We start from the raw sequence: 23,340 nt of genomic DNA on the forward strand, positions 1-23,340 counted from the left end.
GCACGTGTGCCTAGTGCTTTGTAGTATATCTAGAAATCTGGGATTGCAATACCTCCATCTTTGTTGTTCTTTCTCAAGATTGCTTTGGCTACTCAAGAACATTTGTGCTTCCATACAAATTTTAGGATTATTTGTTCTGGTTCTTTGAAAAATGCTGGTGGTATTTTGGCAGGGATTGCATTGAATCCATTGATTTGAATCCATTGAACAATATTCTTCCAATTCATAATCATGGTACAATGTTCCATTTGTGTTGTCTTCAATCTCTTTCTCATTGCTGTATAAGTTGCAGAGAACAGGTCTTTAACCTCCTTGGTTAAGTTTATTCCTAAGTCTTTTATTCTTTTTGTTGCAATTATAAGTGGAATTGTCTTCTTAATTTCTTTTTCTGCTACTTTGTTATTAGTGTAAAAGAAATGCAGCAGATTTCTGTATATTTTTGTATCCTACAAATTACTTCATTTATCAGTATTTATTTATTTGACAGAGAGAGACGCGTGGCAAGAGAGGGAACACAGCAGGAGAATGGGAGGGGAAGAAGCAGGCTTCCTGCCGAGCAGGGAGCCTGATATGGGGCTCGATCCCAGGACCCTGGGGTCATGACCTGAGCCGAAGGCAGATGCTTAATGACTGAGGCACCCAGGCACCCTCTTCATTTATCAGTTCTAATAGGTTTTTTTTGTTTTGTTTTGTTTTGTTTTTGTGAAGTCTTTAAAGTTTTCTTTATTTAAAGTAGACTCCTTGTCCACTGTGGTGCACAATGCGGTGCTTGAATTCATGACCATGAGAATAAGACCTGAGCTGATATCAAGAGTTGGATGCTTAACCAGCTGAGCCACCCAGGTGCCCCTAAGGTTTTCTATATGTACTATCATGTCCTGTGCAGATAGTGACTGCACGACTTCTTCCTTACCAATGTGAATGCCTTGTATTTCTCGTGGGATTGCTGTGGCTAGGACTTCTAGTACCATGTTAAATAAGTGGTGAATATGGACATCTCTGTCTTGTCTCTAATCATAGAGGGAAAACTGTCAGCTTTTCACCATTGAGTGTGATGTTAGCTGTGGGTTTATTATGCTGAGGTGTGTTCCCTCTAAACCTACTCTGCTGAAATCCATCCATTTCATGTTGTATTTTGTCAAATGCTTCTCTGTATTTGAGATGATCATATGGCTTTTATCCTGTTGCTAATTGGTGCATTCCACTGATCGATTTCAGAATATTGAAACCACTGTTGCATCCCTGGAATAAAGCCTGCTTGATCTTGCTGATGGATTTTTTTTTTCCTGTATTGTTGAATGCCATTTGCTGTTATTTTATTGAGGGGGATTTTTGCAACTGTGTTCATCAGAGATGTTAGCTTGTAATTTTTTTTGTACTATCTTCGCTTTTGAGGTCAGGGTAGTGCTGGCCTCCTAGAATGAATTTGGAAGTTTTCTATTTTTTTTTTTTTTTGGAATGGTTTTTGAAGGGTGTGTGTTTGATAGAATTCACCTGTGAATCCATCTAGTCCAATTTTGTTTGTTGGGAGGTTTTTGTTTTGTTTTGTTTTTTGATTACTGATTCAGTGTCATTACTAGTAATTGGTCTGTTCAAATTTTTTTCTTTTACTTTTTTTTTTCCTTTAGATTTTTTCTATGTACTTAGCATAAGCAGGGGGATCAGCAGACAGAGGGAGAGGGAGAAGCAGTCTCCCCACTGAGCAGGGAGCCCAATGAGGGGCTCGACCCAAGACCCTGGGACCATGACCTGAGCTATCCAGGTGCCTCTCTGTTAAAATGTTCTACTTGTGATTCTAGATGTTTCTGGGCATTTATCCATTGCATTTCTTGGAGGTTGTCTAATTTGTCAGCCTGTAATTTTTCATAATCTTATATGCTTTGTATTTTTGTGATGTCCGTTTTCTTTTCCGTTATTTTTTAAAATCTTTTATGGTTTTTTGTCTTTCGTTATGTCTGTTCTGATCTTTATTTCCTTCTATTTTGGGGCTTTGCTTGTTCTTCTAGCTCTTTTCAGCATATGAAATTGAGATTTTTCTCATTTCTTAAGTTAGGCCTATATTGCTATAAATTTTCCTCCTAGAACTACTTTTGCTACATCTCCAAGATTTGGGGCTGTTGTGTTTTCATTTGTCTCCATGCATTTTTTTCGTTTCCCCTTTGATTTCTTGGTTTACCCATTCCGTGTTTAGTAGCATCTTATTTAAATTCCGTGTATTTATGTTCTTTATGGGTTTTTTTTAATCTTGCGATTGATTTCTAGTTTCATTGTGTTGTGGTAAAAAAGCTTGATATGATTTCAGTCTTCTTATATCAAATGAGATTTATTTTGTGGCCTAATATGTGATATATTCTGGAGAATGTTCCATGTGCATTTGACATGAATGTGTATTCTGTTTCTGAGTGGAATGTTCTACATGTATCTGTTATGTTCGTCTGGTCTAAAGTGTTGTTCAAAGCCACTGTTTCCTTGTTAATTTTCTGTCTGGGTGACCTATTGATGTATGCAGGGTATTAAAGTCCCCTACTGTAATTACTGTCAATTTATCCCTTTGTGTCTGTTAATTGCTTTATGTACTTAGGTTTCCTATATTGGTACATAGATATTTGTAACATCCTCTTGTTTTCTGGTTGGACTGATCCCTTTATCATTATGTAGTGCTCTTCTTTGTCTCTTGCTACAGTGTTTTACAGTCTATTTTATGTAAGTATTGCCACTCCAGCTTTTTTTTTTTTTTCCTTTGCATGTTAAATGTTTTTCCAGCCCTTCACTTTCAGTGTATGTGAGTTTAGGTCTGAAGGGAGTCTCTTGTAGGCAGCATATAGATAGGTTTTGCTTTTGCTTTTTTTTTTTTTTTTTAAATCCAGTCACTCTGTCCTTTCTTTTTCCCTTTCCTTTGCTTCCTTCCCTCCTTTCTCTTTCTTTCTCTCTTTCTCTTTCTCTTTCTGTCTCTTTCTCTTTCTTTCTCTGTTTCTCTTTCTCTCTCTCTTCTTTCTCTTTCTCTCTCTCTTTCTCTCTTCCTCTCCTCTCTCTCTCTTTCTTTCTCTTTCTCTCTGTCTTGTAAATGCCATGCCCAATGTAGGGCTTGAACTCATGAGCCCTAGATCAAGAGTTGCATTTTCTACTGACTGAGCCCCCCATCCCTTTATCTTTTGATTGGAGCATTTAATCCATCAAGGGCCTTTGACTATTGGAACATTTCGAAAATGATATGCCTCCCTGTGCAGTTAAACAGAACATTTATCAAGTGCCTCCATTGGGTTTGAGGTTCTCCGTTTTTGCATGGGTGGACAAGGTGGCCCTGGACCTTCTGGTGAAGGGTCTGCTGCTTGGTCATCCCCATTTTCACCACCGATGCCATCCCTGCCAGGTTAGATTTCCTTACCACCTTGTTATTTGCTGACTCAACTATTTTAAGCATAGAAAACCCACAACCCTGGCCCTGGTGAAGTAGAGAGTGCACCATGGTCTGAGCCCCTCTCCTGCAGGGCCTTTTGGGACACCTATGAAAGAATGCAGAACTATTTCCATTTTTCAGTCAAGGAGAAGGAGATGATCAGAGGTCTATGCTTTGAGCAAGTGGAGAAATATTCCTCTAAGTTATTCATAGCTTCTGGGATACTTGATGGGTATCTGAGGACCTACTAGGTCTCAGTGGCTGGTGCTGGTGTTCCGAATCATCATCACCCACTTAAGGGGGGCCTGGACAGTATCGTTTGTGGTAAGTTACATGGGAGTCAGTTACCTCCATAGATGAGAGGAGGGAATTGTAGTTAGCATTTGAGCATGCACTAGCCTCCTGCCTTCTCACTGTTGGAAATGTAACTGTTACAGATATGCAACAATTCTGTGTATTAGCAGCCTGTGATGTCCGAACTGTTGCAGGTGATTGGGTTAAACTATGGAAAGGTTCCAGTTAAAATTGCAGTGCTCTGAATGAAGTGGTTTATTCAGTTTATCTGCCTAAATTATGTACCCTCTTTTAAAATGCTGACATTCACCTCTTCTTTTGGAAGAATTGTTTTTATATAATTAGGGTCCTATTTTATTCCTAGAAGTACCTGAGAGAGAATAACTATAGTTGTAGTAGCGTCTTATTGAATAATGTTCCACTAATTCAGAACTGAAGATAATTTGGCAAGACAGAGTGGAAACGGATCATTACTCTCCTAGAGGAAGTGATCTCTCCTGGAAGAATGTAGGGATAGGATCCCAGATATACTTGCAATTGCTTAAAAGAAGAGCTCACAGTTTTCAGACTCCTTGAAAATGTTTATCTGCCAGTAATTCGTAGGAGTTATTCAAAACAGCCCCTCTCCTGTCTCTACTTTGCACAATTCAGTCAGAGTAACTATGTAATGTCAGTTATGAAATCGCATAAAATCACATAAAATACTTATGTAAGCCTCCTCTTCAATTTTTTGAAAAAAGATCCTGAGGTGGGGGCAGGAGCAGAGGGGAAAGGATAAGCAGACCCCATGCGGAGCACTGAGCCCAATGCTGGGCTCAGTCTCACAACCCGGAGATCAGGACCTGAGCCCAAATCAAGAGTCTGATACTTGACCGGCTGAGCCATCCAGGGGCCCCAGCCTTCTCTTCAATTTTGATGACACTTTAAAAACCTAATCCAGGGGCGCCTGGGTGGCTCAGTGGGTTAAGCCTCTGCTTTCGGCTCAGGTCATGGTCTCAGCGTCCTGGGATCGAGCCCCGCATCGGGCTCTCTGCTCAGCGGGGAACCTGCTTCTCCCTCTTTCTCTCTGCCTGCCTCTCTGCCTACTTGTAATCTCTCTCTGTCAAATAAATAAATAAAATCTCTTATAAATAAATACATACATACCTAATCCAATAGTTAGGTTTCCTGACACAAACAGTGGACATCTGAGATGCAGGGACCTCTGAGGCCCCGGAAAGGTAGAAGCATTAACGAGTGGCATTTTCCAAATGCTGACCTAGTCCAGGGTCCGGGGTTATGACAGGGTGGCTAGGGTTCATTCTTTTCCTTACATTCAGACTTTTTTATTGAGGTCCTCTACAGCAATTTAGATTTTGCTGTTTTCTAAACTCTTACAATGTAAAAGTGTAAAAATACACGATTGATGCTAAGCACGGTAGGATTCAATGTATTCTCCATAGGATGATTCCATAGCAATCATTAGTTGGTAGAATCCAGATGAAGATTTTCCGTGTGGTCAAATTTTAGCTCTTTAGGGATTAGCCAGACTCTTTGTCATCTTTGTCTGTTGCCTCTTTCCCTGTTTTTCTGATAGTCATCTGTGCTGCCGGGGATTAGGCAGAGAGGGGTGATTCACTCCTGCCGGACCTCTCCTCCCTCCCTTGATACGACTGCACGCACACAGAGTGACTGTTCTTCATGAACTGTTCACGCAGCAGCTGTTATCTTCAGTCTTCTCGTCCATTTTTATTTAATCCTCATGCAAACTGGATGGGGAACCAAGGCTCCGAAGTTAATATCGCTTGTCTAGACTCTCACAGCAGAGCCGGCCTTCGGGACCAAGTCCATCTGACCCCATTGCTGACACCTCCGAACACATGCCACCCCTGTGCGCCCTGCGGTCTTGCCTGTTGAACACGTGTCTGTCTCTCCCACCGAAGTTGGGCTCCTTCAGAGCTGGAGCTGGGTGCCGGGCACAGTGGGGACCCTTTGTTATTAACTGAGCTGGGCTTGGAGGTTTGGTTGCCGGGGGGTGGGAAGAGAGGTTGGAGTGAACTGTGACAGAAGAAAGCCCTGGGGTAGGGTGCTTCTCTCTCTCTCAATTTCTGTGGGTGTTTGCGGCTGCATTCTAAAGCAGAAGACTGGTGCTGGAGGAGACTTCTGTCCTGGTTTTAGGGGGCACAGCATGTGTACTGACCGGGCAGCCCTTTGACACCTTGAAAGTGAAGATGCAGACGTTCCCTGACCTGTACCGGGGCCTCACCGACTGCTGCCTGAAGACCTACTCCCAGGTGGGCTTCCGCGGCTTCTACAAGGGGACCAGCCCAGCGCTGATCGCCAACATCGCCGAGAACTCGGTCCTCTTCATGTGCTACGGCTTCTGCCAACAGGTGGTGCGGAAAGTGGTTGGATTGGAGAAGCAGGCCAGGCTGAGGTGAGTTGTGGGCACTAACACTTTCTTCCTTTGTTTAGAAAGACAACGTTGTTGCCCAGTCAAACTTTTTATGATACCTTATGGGAAGAGGGTTTCCTTTTCTAAAATAACCACTTTGTTTTTGATTGTGAAGTTGTCATGTAAAACTTGCAGAAGGCTGGTCAGTAATGCACCGTGGAGGAGGAGGTGCCCTTACGTGCTGGTGTTCTTCAGGAAGATGCTTGTCAGATGCCGCTGGTGGTACTGCTTCTCTTGTGGGCACGAGGGCTGGACGGGAGCCACAGGTGCAACTTGTGAGCGGAGCTTTGGGTTCCCCTTCATCGCAGTGCAGAGGACTGGAAGAAGCTGCCTGAGCCAGACAGGCTGGAGAGCAACTTGGAATTTTAGGAGGAGTTGGAAGCATCTGTGAAGATGCGGGTGGACTGACTCTTTGTCTGGCCAAGTCTGCCCAAACGTTGGACTTCGGCTTGTGCTGTGTCCTCCCTTGCGTATTTATTTACATAGAGACTATAGAGGATTCAGGAACCACCAGGATGTGTAGCCCTCCCTTTTCTGAACATCGATTTATTTTAAATCATTTAAAATAGTATCAGGTTCATGGTTGGGCAGATAGCCATATGGGTTGTTTTGGTAGGAATTGGAAACCCCTTCTGTACAGAAGTGTTCCCTGGAGATGCCTAGTGATCTCAAAGATGTGCCCTTTTGTAAGCAGGAGTTTTGTCTTCATGGATGGAACGTGTTTTTTAAAGGCTTGGGACTGGCTGGATCGCCCAGGGAGATAGCATCTGTAGAGGGCTGTGCATGGGTTCCAGGACCTTCCGGCACAGAAGGGGTCATGAAGAGGAGGAGGAAGTAAAGAAATAAGCAGGAGAGAAACCAGGAGAGTGTGGGATCTCATGCTAGAGACTGACAGAAAGAACACTGTAGCGACTGTCACTCTTCCTGCTAGAGGGCTTTCTCTGGGACAAGATGGGAAGTTTAGGTCCCCTGCGACATTCCCAGAGGAGGATGCCTTATGGAGAAGATGGAGGTAGGAAGCAGCCACATGAGGTCCTGGGAGGAAGTCCTACAGCCAAGAAGCCATTCTTACCATCCATACCCTCCTCTCCGGTCCTGGTGAGGCGGGAGGGAGCTGCGTCTTCATCCCACAGAACGGTGTTTGCTTATTACCTGGCAGGGAAAGACCACCTTAGAGTTGATGGAGCCTGGGGCACCCACACCTGTCCTGTTTTGTTCATCCCTCCTCATGCTCCTGTGAGAGCAGCAGAGCCCCTGCTGTTCTGTTCTAAAGCTGGGGACTCCGACTTGCAGATACTGGCTTAGGATCCTATTACTTGAGCTCATAACTGAGCGCAGGACCCAAAGCCGTGTCTTCTGAGTCCCCGTCCAGTACTCTTGCCGTAAGACCAGAATTGGGGCTCTGGACTGTGGTAGGGGTCAGGTCTAGAGGAAGGCGTGGTCAGTAGAGGCAATGCAAGGAAAGCACGGCTTGGAAGAGCCTGCCGTGAATTTCAGCAATGATACCGTAAATATTTGCCTGTCCTTGGCTTGAATGCCACCCCGAGAAGAGTTCTCCTTTGACCTTTGTCCGCATGGGATCTTAACACAGCAGGAGGGTTCAGGTACATGTTTGTTGAATGGGTGATAAACAGCCGATTCTTACCAAATCCCATCCTGTGCCCACTGCGGTTTCAGTTCTGGGTCTAATGCCTCTCCTGCAGGTGCAGCCTGGGGCCCCGCGTGCCTCACTGGGCGCCCAGGTAGGGGAGAGGACTCAAAGTCCACTGCAAGTGTACTTTGGCCTTGCTGCACTGGAACAGCATGCTCATACTCAGGCAGCCGACTCTTAGGCTGAAGGGCTTCCACACTGATTGATGCCATCTTTGTTCCCGCAAACCGGGCTGTTCTGGCTACTGGTCAGCAAACTGATGAAGGGTGCCCGAGGGAAACGAAGCCTGGATCTGCAGGCTGGCCGAAAGACTGCAGAAACCACTTTAAGCTTTGGTCTTCACAATCCGCTGAGTAGCTGTGAACCATGTTGGACAGTTTCCATTCGAGAATCATACCCGATTCTCTGAAATGAGAAGCAAGTCTGGAATGCGAGCAGGGTCTCCCTCCTAGAAGAAAGCCTCGCTCCCCACCAACTCTTCTGGGAGCAGGCAGGCTTGGGCCCCGCCCTCCGTCTGTCCATGGCACCGATGCCAGGACACCACGGAACAGAAGGTTGGGGCTGAGATTGGAGGCGGCCCTTGATTTTATATTCCTGTCTGACCTCCGTTTAGGTGACTGTTTAACGGGACCCCGGACAGTCGCATGTGCTCGGTCTGTTAGGCCTTTGCTCACCATTTGGGGAAAACTTGTGAGGGGATCTCAGTAGCCAAGGGAGGGGGTCACCTCACGGGGGTGTGGCGTCCTGGTGGTTAGGTGACGGCAGGCTGCTGGCTTGAACAGGTGAGAGTCAGGGAGCGAGTTGTCTTGTGAGCAGCTCACTCTTCCTGCCCAGTCCCGGGTGCCAGCAGAGCTCTGGTGACGGAACACTCCCGGACTGGAAGGGATCTTATTTTCTGACCCTTGTGAACGCTCAAGAGAATTCCTGACAATTACTTTCTCAGACTTTTCCCCGTATTTTTGAACTCTGATGGGACCTCGCTTTCACAGCCCTGCTGGTGACTATGGCTGGTGGTACCAGACCCTCCTATGGTGAAACGAATGCTTCTTGTGTTTACGTGCATTTGTTTCTCCGTTTACATTCCCGATGTAGCCATTTTACCTCCAGCCCTCGAGCTTGCTGACCCCCTCCTTCACCCCCCTCCTCCACCATCCTCCTCCATCATCCTCGCTCCTGCTGCCCTCTGTGGCTGAGGTCAGGAGGTCATCAGCAGAACTGGGAAATCTTTTTTGCAATGAGCAGCTTTGTGGTTAAAGATTTATTCTGGGCTTTCATCTGCAACAGTTACTTTGTACATGTGGTTGTTCCAGGTTGGATTTGGGTCGTGCAGGGATGGCCCCGGAACCTTGCTGTATGAAGCTTAGTGGCAGATACGCCGAAGTAGTGGTGATGGTGTGTCTTTGGGGTGGTGGGAGTTTGGGTAATTTTTTTCCTCCCTCTTTTTTTTTTTTTTTTTTAAATATATCACTGTGTCTTAGTTCTGGCCGCTGTAACAAAATACCATCAACTGGATGGCTTAAACAAACATTTGTTTCTCACAGTTTTGAAAACTGGAAAGCCCAAGATCATGCTACTGGTTGATTTGATGTCTGGTGAGGGCCTATTTCTTGGTTTACAGAGGGACACCTTCTTGCTATGTCCTCAAAGGGTGGAGAGAGAGAGCGGTGGCCTCTTATAAGGACACTGATTGCATCATGGGGGGTTCTACCCTCACGACCTCACTAAACCTAATCACCTCCCAGAAGTCCGCTCCGAATACCGTCACATTGGGGGATTTCGGCTTCTGCATAGAGCCCTAGGGGTGGGGGATACATTCCGTGCGTGTCGCCATGACTATGACTAATAAAAGGAGCTGGATCTTGCAGTCAGGCAGACCCAGGTCTGAATCCTAGCATTGTCACGTAGTAGTGGTGTGACTTCAGGTACATTAGGTATTCTATGCACGGTTTTTCCACATGAAAATTGGGGTGTCGGTATCGATGTTGGCCTCCCGGGGCTGGGGTCCTTCGATGAAACTGCTCGTGCGAGTTCCCAGTGGGCACTCGGGAAAGTGTTCCTCTCCTTTGATCCTTGCTCTCCCTTACCAGCCGAGTGCTTTGCGTGGGGAGTGCTGAATGAATGAGTGACCGACTCCCGTTGCTGGTTTCCTTCCAGTGATCTGCAGAATGCAGCGGCGGGTTCCTTTGCCTCTGCCTTTGCGGCCCTGGTGCTCTGCCCCACTGAGCTCGTCAAGTGCCGGCTGCAGACCATGTATGAGATGGAGTCGTCAGGGAAGATCGCCAGAAGCCACAAGTAAGTGCTGTTCGGGCACAGACGTTGGGTCTCTCGTTGCCTTGGTGCATTGAGTATTTGTCAGTTTTATATTCTACTAAAACTCAGTAGCAGAGAAAGAGATTTATCTACTCCAAAGTACTGTGTTTTTAGAACTCTTTCCCCTACCAGTCAGAGGGGGACCTCCTAAATGAACTTTCAGAGGGCGGGACCCACTCCTGCTCCCACAACAGACCACTGTCTGCAGATGTTTCACACCTGGGAGGTGGAGAGGCCGAGAGCTCCTCTCACTCTTGGCTCATTGAGTGCATGAGGCAGCGTCCCCGGTTGTGCTGGAGGCACACAGCAGACAGCTTTGAAACTGTGTCTGAGAGCTGAGCCTTCAGAAATGCCAACTTGGGTTCCAAGATGAATATTTGGTGCCCGTTCCCAGGTTTCATGTGAGCTGATCAGCCCAGATCCCAGGGTCACTCTCTTACCTCCCTCCCCCACCCTTCTCACGTACCCACAGAGAGCCTGGCTTCTGAACACTCCTCAGAGCCCTTGTGAGCTACTCTGCAGCCATCAGAATGCTCTCCCCCTCAGTTCTGCAAACAGATTCTAGTTACATGAGTGTGTGTCATACACAGTGTGATTTATTGTCTTTATTAATCTCAACATTTGCTTATTTATCTTGACATCTGGCTGACTAAAGCTCTTTGTCACTGTGGTTGACTCAGTTTGAAAATCTGACCGGAAAAATCAGATTAATTGACCATTTACAGAAGTAGTCTCCTCCCAGGGAGGGTGGGGTTTCTGATAGAGTTCTATATCCTGCCCTCTGGAGATTCTTTACAACCAATTTGAAGCTATTATTTACAGCCTAGAGATCCAAAAGCATAAGTCTTTGAAACTTTTTACTGAAATATGGTGTATACCCAGAAATCATAAGTGGGGGTTCTAATAGTCACTAAACAAACACTTTCATAACCAATGCCCAGATTCAGAGGTAGAACAGGAACAGAATCCAGAAAGTTGCTCTCATGTCCTTTAGGAGTAGTTTAAGGTATTTTTTTTAATTTAAATTTTTTATTTAAATTCAATTTAGTGAACATATAATGTATTATTAGTTCCAGGGTAGGATTTAGTGATTCATCACTTAAATACAACACCCCGTGCTCATTATATCAAGCATCCTCCTTAATGCCCGTCACCAATTACCTCACCCCCCCCACCACTCCTCCAGCAACCTTCAGTTGGATTCCTAAGGTTTTTTTTTTTTTTTTAGGATATTATTTATTTATTTGACAGACAGAGATCATAAGTAGGCAGAAAGGCAGGCAGAAACAGAGAGGGAAGCAGACGTGGGGCTTGATCCCAGGACCCTGGGATCATGACCTGAGCCGAAGGCAGAGGCTTTAACCCACTGAGCCACCCAGGCACCCCTTCCTAAGGTATTTTTAAAGAAAGTAATTGTTGGCTCCAAAAACTTAAGCGAATGGACACCTTGCACAAAGGTAAGTATCGGTTGACAATATTTTAGGTGTGGCTATATACTCCTGGCCTACACGGGGGTATATGGTACCTTGGGGTTAAGACTTGGTTCAGAAGGCAGGCCAGTCATGTTGAGTCGGATCACTGCGTTACATTCCCATTATAGAATGGGAGCTGAGTTGTAGGAAGGACCTAGATAATGAGTGATGTCTGATGAAGCCTTCTGAAATGCTTTTGATTACCGGGGGGTTTGATTCTTCACTGGTCCAAGCAAGGTCACCTGCTGAGAGCACAGTGAAGAGAACGGGGTTCCCTAAAACACACCAAAGATGTGGTTTCTGCTGCTGTTTTCCTGGCAGATAAGGCCTGCCATGGTGCGCACCGTCAGGAAGAGGGGTCTAGACAGAAAGGATCCTGCATTACTGCTGCTCCAGGGCTCTGATCAGCCTGAAATAGAAATTCTTGCGTACTTACTTTCTAAGAACTAAATCCTTGGTGCTTCTTGCCCTGTAGAGTTTCTAAGAATTTCCTTTGTCTTGCCTTCAAGTAACATCTACTCCCTTACTCCCTCGCTGCACTAACACGAAGCAAAAAGACCGTAAGCACTTGAACAGATTCCTTCTATACCCACCCGTTCAAAAGAAAGGTAGAGGAGGGTAGGCACTGAGGGAGGTAGAGGAGTGGGCAAATACGAGGGCATTTTGTTCTTGCTGAGCTTGTACAGCTCCTTATTGTAATTTCTCTTATTCATTGTTGGACAAAAGTGGGTATTGGCTCTTTTACATCTTGGATAATATCCAGAATGTATGAATGCACTTTTTTTTTTCAATGAACTAAAAAGTGAATTTGTTTATTGAGGGCAAGAGGATGCAAGCAATATGAAAATCAGAGCTTGTCTGGCTTTCCCTGACTTTTCTTTCTCCGCCTGTCAGATGGGGGTTGGATTTTATTGGTACGTGTTCTGAGGGTCCCGATCTGCTCCTGGAATCCTTTATACAGGGGGAAGCTGTGGGGCAGATTCCTGAAGACCACCTCCCCCGACCACCCTTGGGGAGAACGGTCATCGGGCAGGAGTTGGCTCGGTAGCAACTACTTCTTTTCCCTTGTTTCTTGTGTACCATCAGATAGACCTTGCCTGCGATGGTGAGCCTTGCAACTAGCAAAAAGCAGCTCTAGGAACCCGCCCTGCCATGTTGGCACTGGTCTAGGTCCTTCATTGTTTTGTCCACAGTCAGAGGAGGTCTATCTGATTTTCCAGAAATCCAGGGTACTCCTTCTCCAGGAGTGTTCTCAGGGCTTCCTTTGCTGAGTGGCACACTTGGGAAATGTGAACATGGTTCCATTTGAGACGGGGTTCTGGCGTGGTCTGCTGAAATCTTGGCTGGAGGCACGGTGGCCACACACAGCTCTCTATGAATACACATTTTAATGATATTTCCTTGCTGTTGGATAGTTCAGGTGAGAACAGCTGTCCTAAAATAATAGGATCTGTGCTTCTCTGAGATTTCCTCCCTGCAGACGCCTCATTTTCAGAATTTGGGTCCCTGGGTTTCTAGAATCAGCCATTCCCTGCCTGCCTAGGGTTGAGCCAGGTCTGCCACTGGGGTGGGAGTGCCAGCCTCGTCCCCCAGTCCCCCCCCATTTCCCCGGCCCTAAGCACAGCTCCCTGTCTCCCTGCAGCACAGTCTGGTCCGTGGTGAAGAGCGTCCTCAGGAAGGATGGCCCCTTGGGCTTCTACCACGGCCTCTCCAGCACCTTACTCCGAGAGGTGCCTGGCTATTTCTTCTTCTTTGGCGGCTACGAGCTGAGCAGGTCGTTTTTTGCATCAGGGAGATCGAAGGACGAGCTAGGTAAGCATTTGGCTGGGCTGGGCTGGGCTGCGCCCCACAGGGGCCTTCTTTTTACAGAGGCTGTGGGGGTCTGCTGGGCACTGAGGTTTCTGGAGGCTTGGAAAGGACCTTGGCACCTTCCTCTGGGTGCACTCATGTCCTCGCCACGGGGGTGAAGCTGTGCATCCCAGACTTCTTTACTGGAATAACATTTTGGGGGAGAATATAGAAATTACTTTCCTGTGGGAACTCTTCAATAAAGGGGTAAATCACCTGTGAAGCATTTTGCAATACGCATACAATTTGGTAATAAATCTTGAGAGTGTTTCCAGGGGACTGAAAAGTGTCATTCTTCCTAGGTTGTCCTGTGTAGCTGCCTGACGCAATCATGTCAATGTTTGGCTTGCATGAATGATTACTTGTTTCTTCTCAAACACATCACTTCAGTGTTTTGGACTTATTCTGGGGTTAGGCAAGCTCCCAGGCTTAACTATCATATTCAATAAGACAACTTTGGCTTTCATGGTAAAGGAAGAATCAGGGCTGTGGGGCATTAAATTAATGAAATACTGCAGACTGAGAGGGTTGGAAAAAACGTGACCTGTGTTTCAGTGGCCTCTGTTCTTATTCCCCATGGGGTGGAGGGCGGGTTGCCATGTTGCTGGGGGCCTGCTGGTTCTTGTGAGGGCCAGTCCTTTGGAGGGCAGGCCAGGAGGGACACGGCGCCACAGTGACCAGCACTGATATGGTCCTGTGATGAGGGGCAGACCCAGAGAGCCACATGGGATCTTGTGTCCTCTGAGCAGGGAGCCCAAAGGGAGCTCGATCCCTGAGATCATGACCTGAGCTGAAGGCAGATGCCTTACTGACTGAGCCACACGTGCCCCAAGTGTCAGCATTTTTATTTGCATCTACCTGCACCCACTACCACCTTGACCTCTGGAAATGCTGTCCTTGAGACAAAAATGCTATTGGCTGCTTTCCTCCCCTAGGCCCTGTCCCTTTGATGTTAAGCGGTGGAGTTGGTGGGATCTGCCTCTGGCTTGCTGTTTACCCAGTGGATTGCGTCAAATCCAGAATTCAAGTTCTTTCCATGTCTGGAAAACAGGCAGGATTTATCGGAACCTTTATAAGCATTGTGAAAAATGAAGGTGAGCCTGCTCATTGCAGAAATGGAGTGGGTGTGTATAGACCGGTCATTTTGCTGTAACCCTTGTGGAGGTCGATCGCGTGTGTGTGGTTGCTCTCTTCCCCTGCCCCCTGTCCTTTTTCTAGCGCCCCTTCCTTAGCTTACTTCCATTCTCAAGAATGTTTAATGTCGTTGTTCCTCACTTCTGGGCCAGGATTCTTTGTTCTAAATAGCCCGGAGGGAACTTTAAAACTCCAGATTGTGCCTCAGGGGACAAATGCTTGGAAGTCAGCGCCCCTTGTTTTATAGAATATAGATAGTATCAGAAAACCATCTCTAACAGAACCACTAAAGGATTTAAAAGAACGTGCTGCAAGTCCCTAATGCTAAGACTTCCTGAAGGGGATTGGCTCTGAATTTTGAGAGTTCACGTAGGAGTATAAAGAGACAATTGAGCCTGAAAGCCTTCACCAGCTCTTTGAGGGTGAAAGCGAGACCAAGTCCTTTTATGGCTTTGAAGAAGCTGACATAGATCTGATGGAGACTTGAGTGTTAGCATCAGGAGTGGGTGTGGAGTGGGGGTGGGAAAGTGTGAAGGGGAGGGTAGAGGGACTTAGGGAAAGGGGGATATGCCAGGTTGGGTATCTGGTTTATATTTTTTAATTTTATGCCACCACTCCCCCCAATGTTGACTCTGTTTCCCTGTGGATTTGTGGATTATTAGGAATACCAGTAGTGATCCCATCTGAGCCAAGGAGCTGGCCCATTGGTCATTCACTTCTGCTAAAAACAGGTTTTCGTGACCTTTTTTTTTTTTTTTTTAATTTAAATCACTGTGTTTGGTATTTTTCTGACAAAATCAAAAAAGAGAAAAAAAATTATTCGTGGACGAATGTTAAATTTTTTGTTTCCCCTTTTACCTCAACTGTATCATAGTACATCTGGGTTTTTTTGTTTGTTTTACTGTGTGGCAATGTCTTTGGGCATGATGCTATTCAACCATTGTCAATGTGAGAACATTTCTGAAGATGGGAAAGACAAAAATATGTAGGTCACAAACTGGTTTATTATATATATGGATTAAAAAAAAAACCTTTTTTCATTGTGGTCTTAACACTTTGATGTAAAAATGAAAATGAAAAAAAAAAAAAAGATTTTCTAGGTGATTTTTGTATAAAGCCAGCATTGTGCCTCTGGTGAGTAGAGACCTTTCCTTTCAGCATCCACTCTACATCTTCCACCTCGGGATATGAACTTCTCGGGCTTGATTTTGCGAGAGAGCGGTCACAGGGTGTGGAAACGGTTCAGTTCTTACTCCAGAGTTGCATAAAACTTCATAGTTTGACAGAGTACTTACTACTTACGCCTCCCTCATCCACTTGGATCTTCGTAACAGTCTGGGCAGTGCCAGCTGTAGACACAGGACTGTGCTTATGGCCCGGTGTCCTGTGGTCCTTGCCCTCCCAGGTGACACTGTGAGGCTGTTGCCCTCCTGTGGCCCTGGGGCTGCTTCTCTCTGCCCAGGTGAGGCCTCCGCTCTGCCCGGTCCATGTACCGGGAGCGAGCCCGGGATTCGTGTGTGGTACCTGAGCGTCCCCCAAGATTTGCTGGAAGACTGGATGCCTGGCCTCGTTGCCATTAGCCTCTTTCCTTCCCATTAGTCCAGGGAAACCTGGACAGAAGCCCTTCCATTCCTCGTTGGCATTCAGTGTGTTGTCTGGATCTGTAGGTGTCCAGCCCTGGGCTCTGCGGCTTCACAGGGTCTCTCTGAGAAGAGGCGTCTCAGTCTTTGATCACTTCTTGTCTTCTAGGAATAACGGCCTTATATTCTGGACTGAAACCCACAATGATCCGAGCGTTCCCTGCCAATGGGGCGCTCTTTCTGGCCTACGAATACAGCAGGAAGCTGATGATGAGCCAGTTCGAAGCCTACTGAAGCGTCCTGGCGAACCGAGGTCCAAGTCTAGGCATGTGACCACTACAGTTCATCTCAGGGTTTCACGGAGTACAAGACCAATGGGGAATTATTTTGGTTTCATCGGAGTTCTGTTTTTTTGGTCTTTCCTTATTCTACTCTGAATCTTAAACTTTGTGAAAAGGGGCTCTATTTTATCCTATTAATTTCTGCCCATAATCGTACTGAAATCAAACTAAGTTGCTGCTCTTGTCCTTGGTGGGACATTTAGGGCGAGCTGCCGGCCTTGCACAGGATCTGAAAGGCTAAATATAGTTCTTTCGGGACTTTGCATAAACCTGTATGTGTCCATGCAGCTTGGATGGTTACATGTTAGTAAGGCATCATTTGGTTCCATGTTTAATTCTCAGATCTCACCAGAAAACCTCTGAGGTAACTGTGTTTCATGAAGATGGCTGTGAATGATTCCTTACTCTAGATGTAGGCTCTCTTTTAGAACCTTAGTACATGCACTATCCTAAGTGGCTGAAGTTAAGTTTTCCTATGGTGCTTGACAACTGAACTATCCATGTAGATTTTGTAGAGGAGAACATACCTGCAAACTGGTGTGGCTTCCATGTTCACGATTTAAGTTAGGAGTCAACCTCTTGGATTTTCCCAAGATGTTCTACCATTAAAATAGTGCCATTCACTTCCTAGGTGGGATCATCTTGTGCCCCTGACACATTGTCAGGGGTGGTGAGAGCAACATGCCCCTCACCTGTGCCAGCTCCCCTTCTCTCCCAAAGAACTCCCCCTCTGCTGGGCCTTAGGTTGAGGGGAGGGGGCCCTGCTTCTGTGCTTTGTGAAGGCCCATGACCGACAGCAGGCCTGCTTCTTCCGTCTCTGGGTCCTGGCCTGGGTAGGATTCCAGATTATTTCTTTGGACCGTCTGTGGCCTGCTGATCCACTTTGGACCACTCACTGCCTCCACTGATCAGAAACTCTTCCCGGGAGCAGAGTGCCAAAGCCAAGAGAAGCCCTTGTTCCCTGTCTGGTGCCTGAAGGACAGTGCTCGTGGGCAAGGTCCTCTTTCTGATGGAACTGGACAGAACCTAGGGCTTGTCCTCCACAGTGAGTGATGTTGGGGCTGACCCTCTTGTTTAAGTTTATCTCGGGATTGGTAACTGCCATGTTTCTTATTGGGTTGGAGCCTTTTACATTTGGTACTGGCAGTCCGCGGATTTTCAGGATTGTATATAGGGGGCGACATTATAAAGCAATGAAACAAGCCAAGTAATTTTATTAAGCTATGCCATATGAATGCACTAACCACCACCACAAAACTCCAGGTCTCCTGGTGTAAGAGGGTCCCTTCTCATCCCCACTTAGGCAAGCCTCATCATACCATGCTGCTCCAAGACCAGCAAGGGCTCTCTCAGAAACAAGTGGTCTTACGCAGGCTGACGCTGCTAACGTCTGTCCCGTGTGTGTCTGTCCTTGTTGCCACAGTGTACCCCTCGAGTGAAACCTCTGGTTTCCTGAAGCTTTTACTTCTCTGCAGAGGCTGTGCTAACTCTAGCCATGTGCCAGAAGCCAGAGGGTCGGGACAGTGGGCAGCTGCTCTTTCTATATACTGCAGTTGTGAAAGTTGGCCCACCAGCAGCATTCTATTTCTGCCTGGTTGTGTGGATGGGGTTGATGTAGGAAACTGTTCTATTTTTTAAAAATAGCTAAATTTCCGGTTATGTTTTGGATAATTCTATTCCAGGGTAGTCAGATCTATTTGAAAAAACCAGTATCATTCTGATGTACCATGATGTAAGATTCTCGAGTTGTTCAAGGAAGTATTTATGTCAGGTTGTAAGGAGGCAAGCCCGTAAATTCTCTTTATGTGAGCAAAAGCACAAGAGTGTGGCGACTCAGTGGCCAGGATTTTTGATGCATCTTAGAGGGTTAGGGAAGAGAAACCCTAACTATAATCTTCTTTCAAAAAGCAAGTCTTGAAAATTGGGGTTTTCTTCCTTAGTGCCAGCTAAGTATCTACCGTGACCCCCCACCCCCCGTCCATTTACCTAAGCTTATGGCTGCATGCATTTTCAAGGGAACAGTACAAACTGTTTAGCGGCAACATGTGTTTCTGTAACACGAATTATGGCAAGTGATGTAGTCAGAGCTTTTTCTAAAAAGCCTTTAGATGGGCTACTGCACTGGTAGCTGAGACCCTTTGAGGGCTATTTGGAGGGATAAAGAGCAACTGCATTCAGGCCATGTTCATAAATAAGGACATTTTATTTATATAATATATAAATACATAAATAATGACGTTAAGGTACTTAGAATAAAATAGCATCCAGCAACGAAGAGAATGGGATTCCCTGTGGACACTGGACTAAGCAGTGTTTATAGTGAAAAGATGATCTTCACAGAGTTCCCTAAATTTAAATGAAGTTGGCTGGGTGCAGAGTCTGTGTCAGGGGGTGTATTTTAAAATAATCTAGAGGGGCGCCTGGGTGGCTCAGTGGGTTGAGCCTCTGCCTTTGGCTCGGGTCATGGTCTCAGGGTCCTGGGATCGAGCCCCGCGTCGGGCTCTCTGCTCAGCGGGGAGCCTGCTTCCTCCTTTCTCTCTGCCTGCCTCTCTGCCTACTTGTGCTCTCTCTCGCTCTCTGTCAAGTAAATAAATTTAAAAAAAAATAAACTAATCTAGAATTCTCTAGGCAGACATTTCCTTTGACTTCACGGTGACGTTACAAAGAGAGAGAATCTACTGTAACATCTGCTTATGTTTACCCAGATTCTCTTGTCCTCCAAGGACTGCATGTGTAATTGAACCTTGTATCACAAGCTCTGCGGGGACTGCTTATAGGAACAGTCCTATGGGCTCCAACCTTGTTCTGGTGCCCATCGGAGGTTTGTTGAATAGCTTAGAAGTGACCTTTTTAATCTGACATTACAAATGTGAAAGCAGGGACTACTTACCCCAAAATACATAATAAACCTCACACAATGTTGTGAGGAATCATTTTAAATGTTATTTTGATATGAAAGTTCTTTTGAAAGTTTTTTTTAAAATTTATTTACTTATTTTAATAAACATATAATGTATTTTTATCCCCAGGGGTACAGGTCTGTGAATCGCCAGGTTTACACCTTTCACAGCACTCATCATAGCCCATACCCTCCCCAATGTCCATATCCCCACCACCCTCTCCGTTCCCCCCTCCCCCCAGCAACCCTCAGTCTGTTTTTTGAGATTGAGTCTTTTATGGTTTGTCTCCCTCCCGATCCCATCTTCTTTCATTTTTTCTTTTCCTACCTGCCCCCAGCCCCCCCACATTGCATCTCCACTTCCTCATATCAAAGAGATCATATGATAGTTGTCTTTCTCCGATTGACTTATTTCGCTAAGCATAATACCCTCTAGTTCCATCCACATCGTCACAAATGGCAAGATTTCATGTCTTTTGATGGCTGCATAGTATTCCATTGTGTATATGTACCACCTCTTCTTTATCCATTCATCTGTTGATGGACATCTAGGTTCTTTCCATAGTTTGGCTATTGTGGACATTGCTGCTATAAATGTTCGGGTGCATGTGCTCCTTCGGAGCACCACGTTTGTATCTTTAGGATATATACCCAGTAGTGCAATTGCTGGGTCATAGGGTAGCTCTATTTTCAGTTTTTTGAGGAACCTCCACACTCTTTTCCAGAGTGGTTGCACCAGCTTGCATTCCCACCAGCAGTGTAGGAGGGTTCCCCTCTCTCCGCATCCTCGCCAGCATCTGTCATTTCCTGACTTGTTAATTTTAGCCATTCTGACTGGTGTGAGGTGGTATCTCCTTGTGGTTTTGATTTGTATTTCCCTGATGCCGAGTGATGTGGAGCATTTTTTCATGTGTCTGTTGGCCATCTGGATGTCTTCTTTGCAGAAATGTCTGTTCATGTCCTCTGCCCATTTCTTGATTGGATTATTTGTTCTTTGGGTGTTGAGTTGGATAAGCTCTTTATAGATTTTGGATACTAGCCCTTTATCTGATATGTCGTTTGCAAATATCTTCTCCCATTCTGTCAGTTGTCTTTTGGTTTTGTGAACTGTTTCCTTTGCTGTGCAAAAGCTTTTGATCTTGATGAAGTCCCAGTAGTTCATTTTTGCCCTTGCTTCTGTTGCCTTTGGAAGAAGTTGCTGCGGTTGAGGTCAAAGAGGTTGCTGCCTGTGTTCTCCTCAAGGATTTCGATGGATTCCTTTCTCACATTGAGGTCCTTCATCCATTTAGAGTCTATTTTCGTGTGTGGTGTAAGGAAATGGTCCAATTTCATTTTTCTGCATGTGGCTGTCCATTTTCCCAGCACCACTTGTTGAAGAGGCTGTCTTTTATCCATTGGACATTCCTTCCTGCTTTGTTGAAGATTAGTTGACCGTAGAGTTGAGGGCCTATTTCTGGGCTCTCTATTCTGTACCATTGATCTATATGTCTGTTTTTGTGCCAGTACCATACTGTCTTGATGATGACAGCTTTGTAATAGAGCTTGAAGTCTGGAATTGTGATGCCACCGACTTTGGCTTTCTTTTTCAATATTCCTTTAGCTATTCGAGGTCTTTTCTGGTTCCATATAAATTTTAGGATTATTTGTTCTACTGTTCTATTTGTTCTGTTGTTCTATTTCTTTTAAAAAAAATGGATGAGATTTTGATAGGGATTGCATTAAATGTGTAGAATAGACATTTTCACAATATTTGTTCTTCCAATCCATGAGCATGGAATATTTTTCCATTTCTTTGTGTCTTCCTCAATTTCTTTCATGAGTACTTTATAGTTTTCTGAGTATAGATTCTTTGTCTCTTTGGTTAGATTTATTCCTAGGTATCTTATGGTTTTGGGTGCAATTGTAAATGGGACTGACTCCTCAATTTCTCTTTCTTCTGTCTTGTTGTTAGTGTAATGAAATGCGACGGATTTCCGTGCATTGACTTTATATCCTGCCACGTTACTGAATTCCTGTACAAGTTCTAGCAGTTTTGGAGTGGAGCCTTTTGGGTTTTCCACATATAGTATCATATCATCTGCAAAGAGTGATAGTTTGACTTTTTCTTTGCCAATTTGGATCCCTTTAATTTCTTTTTGTTGTCTGATTGCTGAGGCTAGGACTTCTAGTACTATGCTGAACAGCAGTGGTGATAACGGACATCCCTGCCGTGTTCCTGACCTTAGCGGAAAAGCTTTCAGTTTTTCTCCATTGAGAACGATATTTGCAGTGGGTTTTTCATAGATGGCTTTGATAATATTGAGGTATGTGCCCTCGATCCCTACACTTTGAAGAGTTTTAATCAGGAAGGGATGCTGCACTTTGTCAAATGCTTTTTCAGCATCTATTGAGAGTATCCTATGGTTCTTATTCTTTCATTCTTTATAATGTATTGTATCACAATGATGGATTTGCGGACGTTGAACCAACCTTGCAGCCCTGGAATAAATCCCACTCGGTCGTGGTGAATAATCCTTTTAATGTACTGTTGGATCCTATTGGCCAATATTTTGGTGAGAATTTTCGCATCTGTGTTCATCAAGGATATTGGTCTGTAATTCTCTTTTTTGGTGGGATCCTTGTCTGGTTTTGGGATCAAGGTGATGCTGGCCTCATAGAATGAGTTTGGAAGTTTTCCTTCCATTTCTACTTTTTGGAAGAGTTTCAGGAGAATAGGAATTAATTCTTCTTTAAATGTTTGGTAGAATTCCCCTGGGAAGCCGTCTGGTCCTGGACTTTTGTTTGTTTGGAGATTTTTGATGACTGTTTCAATCTCCTTACTGGTGATGGGTCTGTTCAGGTGATCTATTTCTTCCTGGTTCAGTTGTGGTAGTTTATATGTCTCTAGAAATGTATCCATTTCTTCCAGGTTGTCAAATTTGTTGGCGTAGAGTTGCTCGTAGTATGTTCTTATAATTGTTTGTATTTCTTTGGTGTTGGTTGTGATCTCTCCTCTTTCATTCATGATTTTATTTATTTGGGTCCTTTCCCTTTTCTTTTTGATAAGTCTGGCCAGGGGTTTGTCAATCTTATTAATTCTTTCAAAGAACCAGCTCCTAGTTTTGTTGATTTGTTCTATTGTTTTTTTAGTTTCTATTTCATTGATTTCTGCTCTGATCTTTATGATTTCTCTTCTCCTGCTGGGTTTAGGCTTTCTTTGTTGTTCTCTCTCCAGCTCCTTTAGGTGTAGGGTTAGGTTGTGTATTTGAGACCTTTCTTGTTTCTTGAGAAATGCTTGTACCGCTATATATTTTCCTCTCAGGACTGCCTTTGTTGTGTCCCACAGATTTTGAACCGTTGTGTTTTCATTATCATTGGTTTCCATGAATTTTTTCAATTCTTCTTTAATTTCCTGGTTGACCCATTCATTTTTTAGAAGGATGCTGTTTAGTCTCCATGTATTTGCGTTCTTTCCAAATTTCCCCTTGTGATTGAGTTCTAGCTTCAGAGCATTGTGGTCTGTAAATATGCAGGGAATGATCTCAATCTTTTGATACCGGTTGAGACCTGATGTCCCTCCTTGGAGCAGACTTTTAAAAGTCCCGATTTTGTGCTCCGTTGCTCTGCAGCTTGCCGGGAGCCGGCCCCTCCCCCCGCGGTCTGTCTTCCTGTCACTTTGGATTCACTTCTCCACAGGTCCTACCTTTCAGAAAGTGATTGATTTTCTGTTTCTAGAATTGTTGCTCTTCTTCTCTTCGATTTCCCGTTGGATTTGTAGGTGTTCACAATGGTTAGATAAGCTATCTAGCTGAACTCCTGCTACCCGATGTCGTCTCAGCCTGCTTCTTCTCCGCCATATTGACTCCTCCCCTCTTTTCAAACTCTTAACTTTGGCACACAGTCCCCAGAAACAGTCGTTCTCTCAACCCTGGCATACCTCCTTCAGAAAAGAAAAAGCACCACTAACATTTTACTTTGTATATATTTAATGCTGTAAAAAA

The 23,340-nt window shown here is 45.1% G+C and overlaps 1 protein-coding gene across 4 annotated transcripts in view; it reads left to right on the forward strand.

The window, feature by feature from the left end:
* The window catches only part of LOC308339383 (mitochondrial ornithine transporter 1), a 77,131-nt gene extending 60,401 nt beyond the window's left edge, over positions 1-16,730 (forward strand). For all 4 annotated transcript variants that reach the window (XM_080797985.1, XM_080797984.1, XM_080797983.1 and 1 more), the window contains exons 3-7: positions 5,849-6,107; positions 9,931-10,068; positions 13,201-13,370; positions 14,342-14,500; positions 16,290-16,730. In XM_080797985.1, coding sequence (XP_080654111.1) covers positions 5,849-6,107; positions 9,931-10,068; positions 13,201-13,370; positions 14,342-14,500; positions 16,290-16,414 — 851 coding nt within the window. In that variant the 3' untranslated portion in view covers positions 16,415-16,730. The remainder of the gene's footprint in view (positions 1-5,848; positions 6,108-9,930; positions 10,069-13,200; positions 13,371-14,341; positions 14,501-16,289) is intronic.
* Positions 16,731-23,340: the final 6,610 nt, after the last annotated feature.

This window comes from Martes martes (genome assembly GCF_963455335.1).
Source record: "Martes martes genome assembly, chromosome: 3".
In the NCBI taxonomy this organism is placed as follows: domain Eukaryota; kingdom Metazoa; phylum Chordata; class Mammalia; order Carnivora; family Mustelidae; genus Martes; species Martes martes.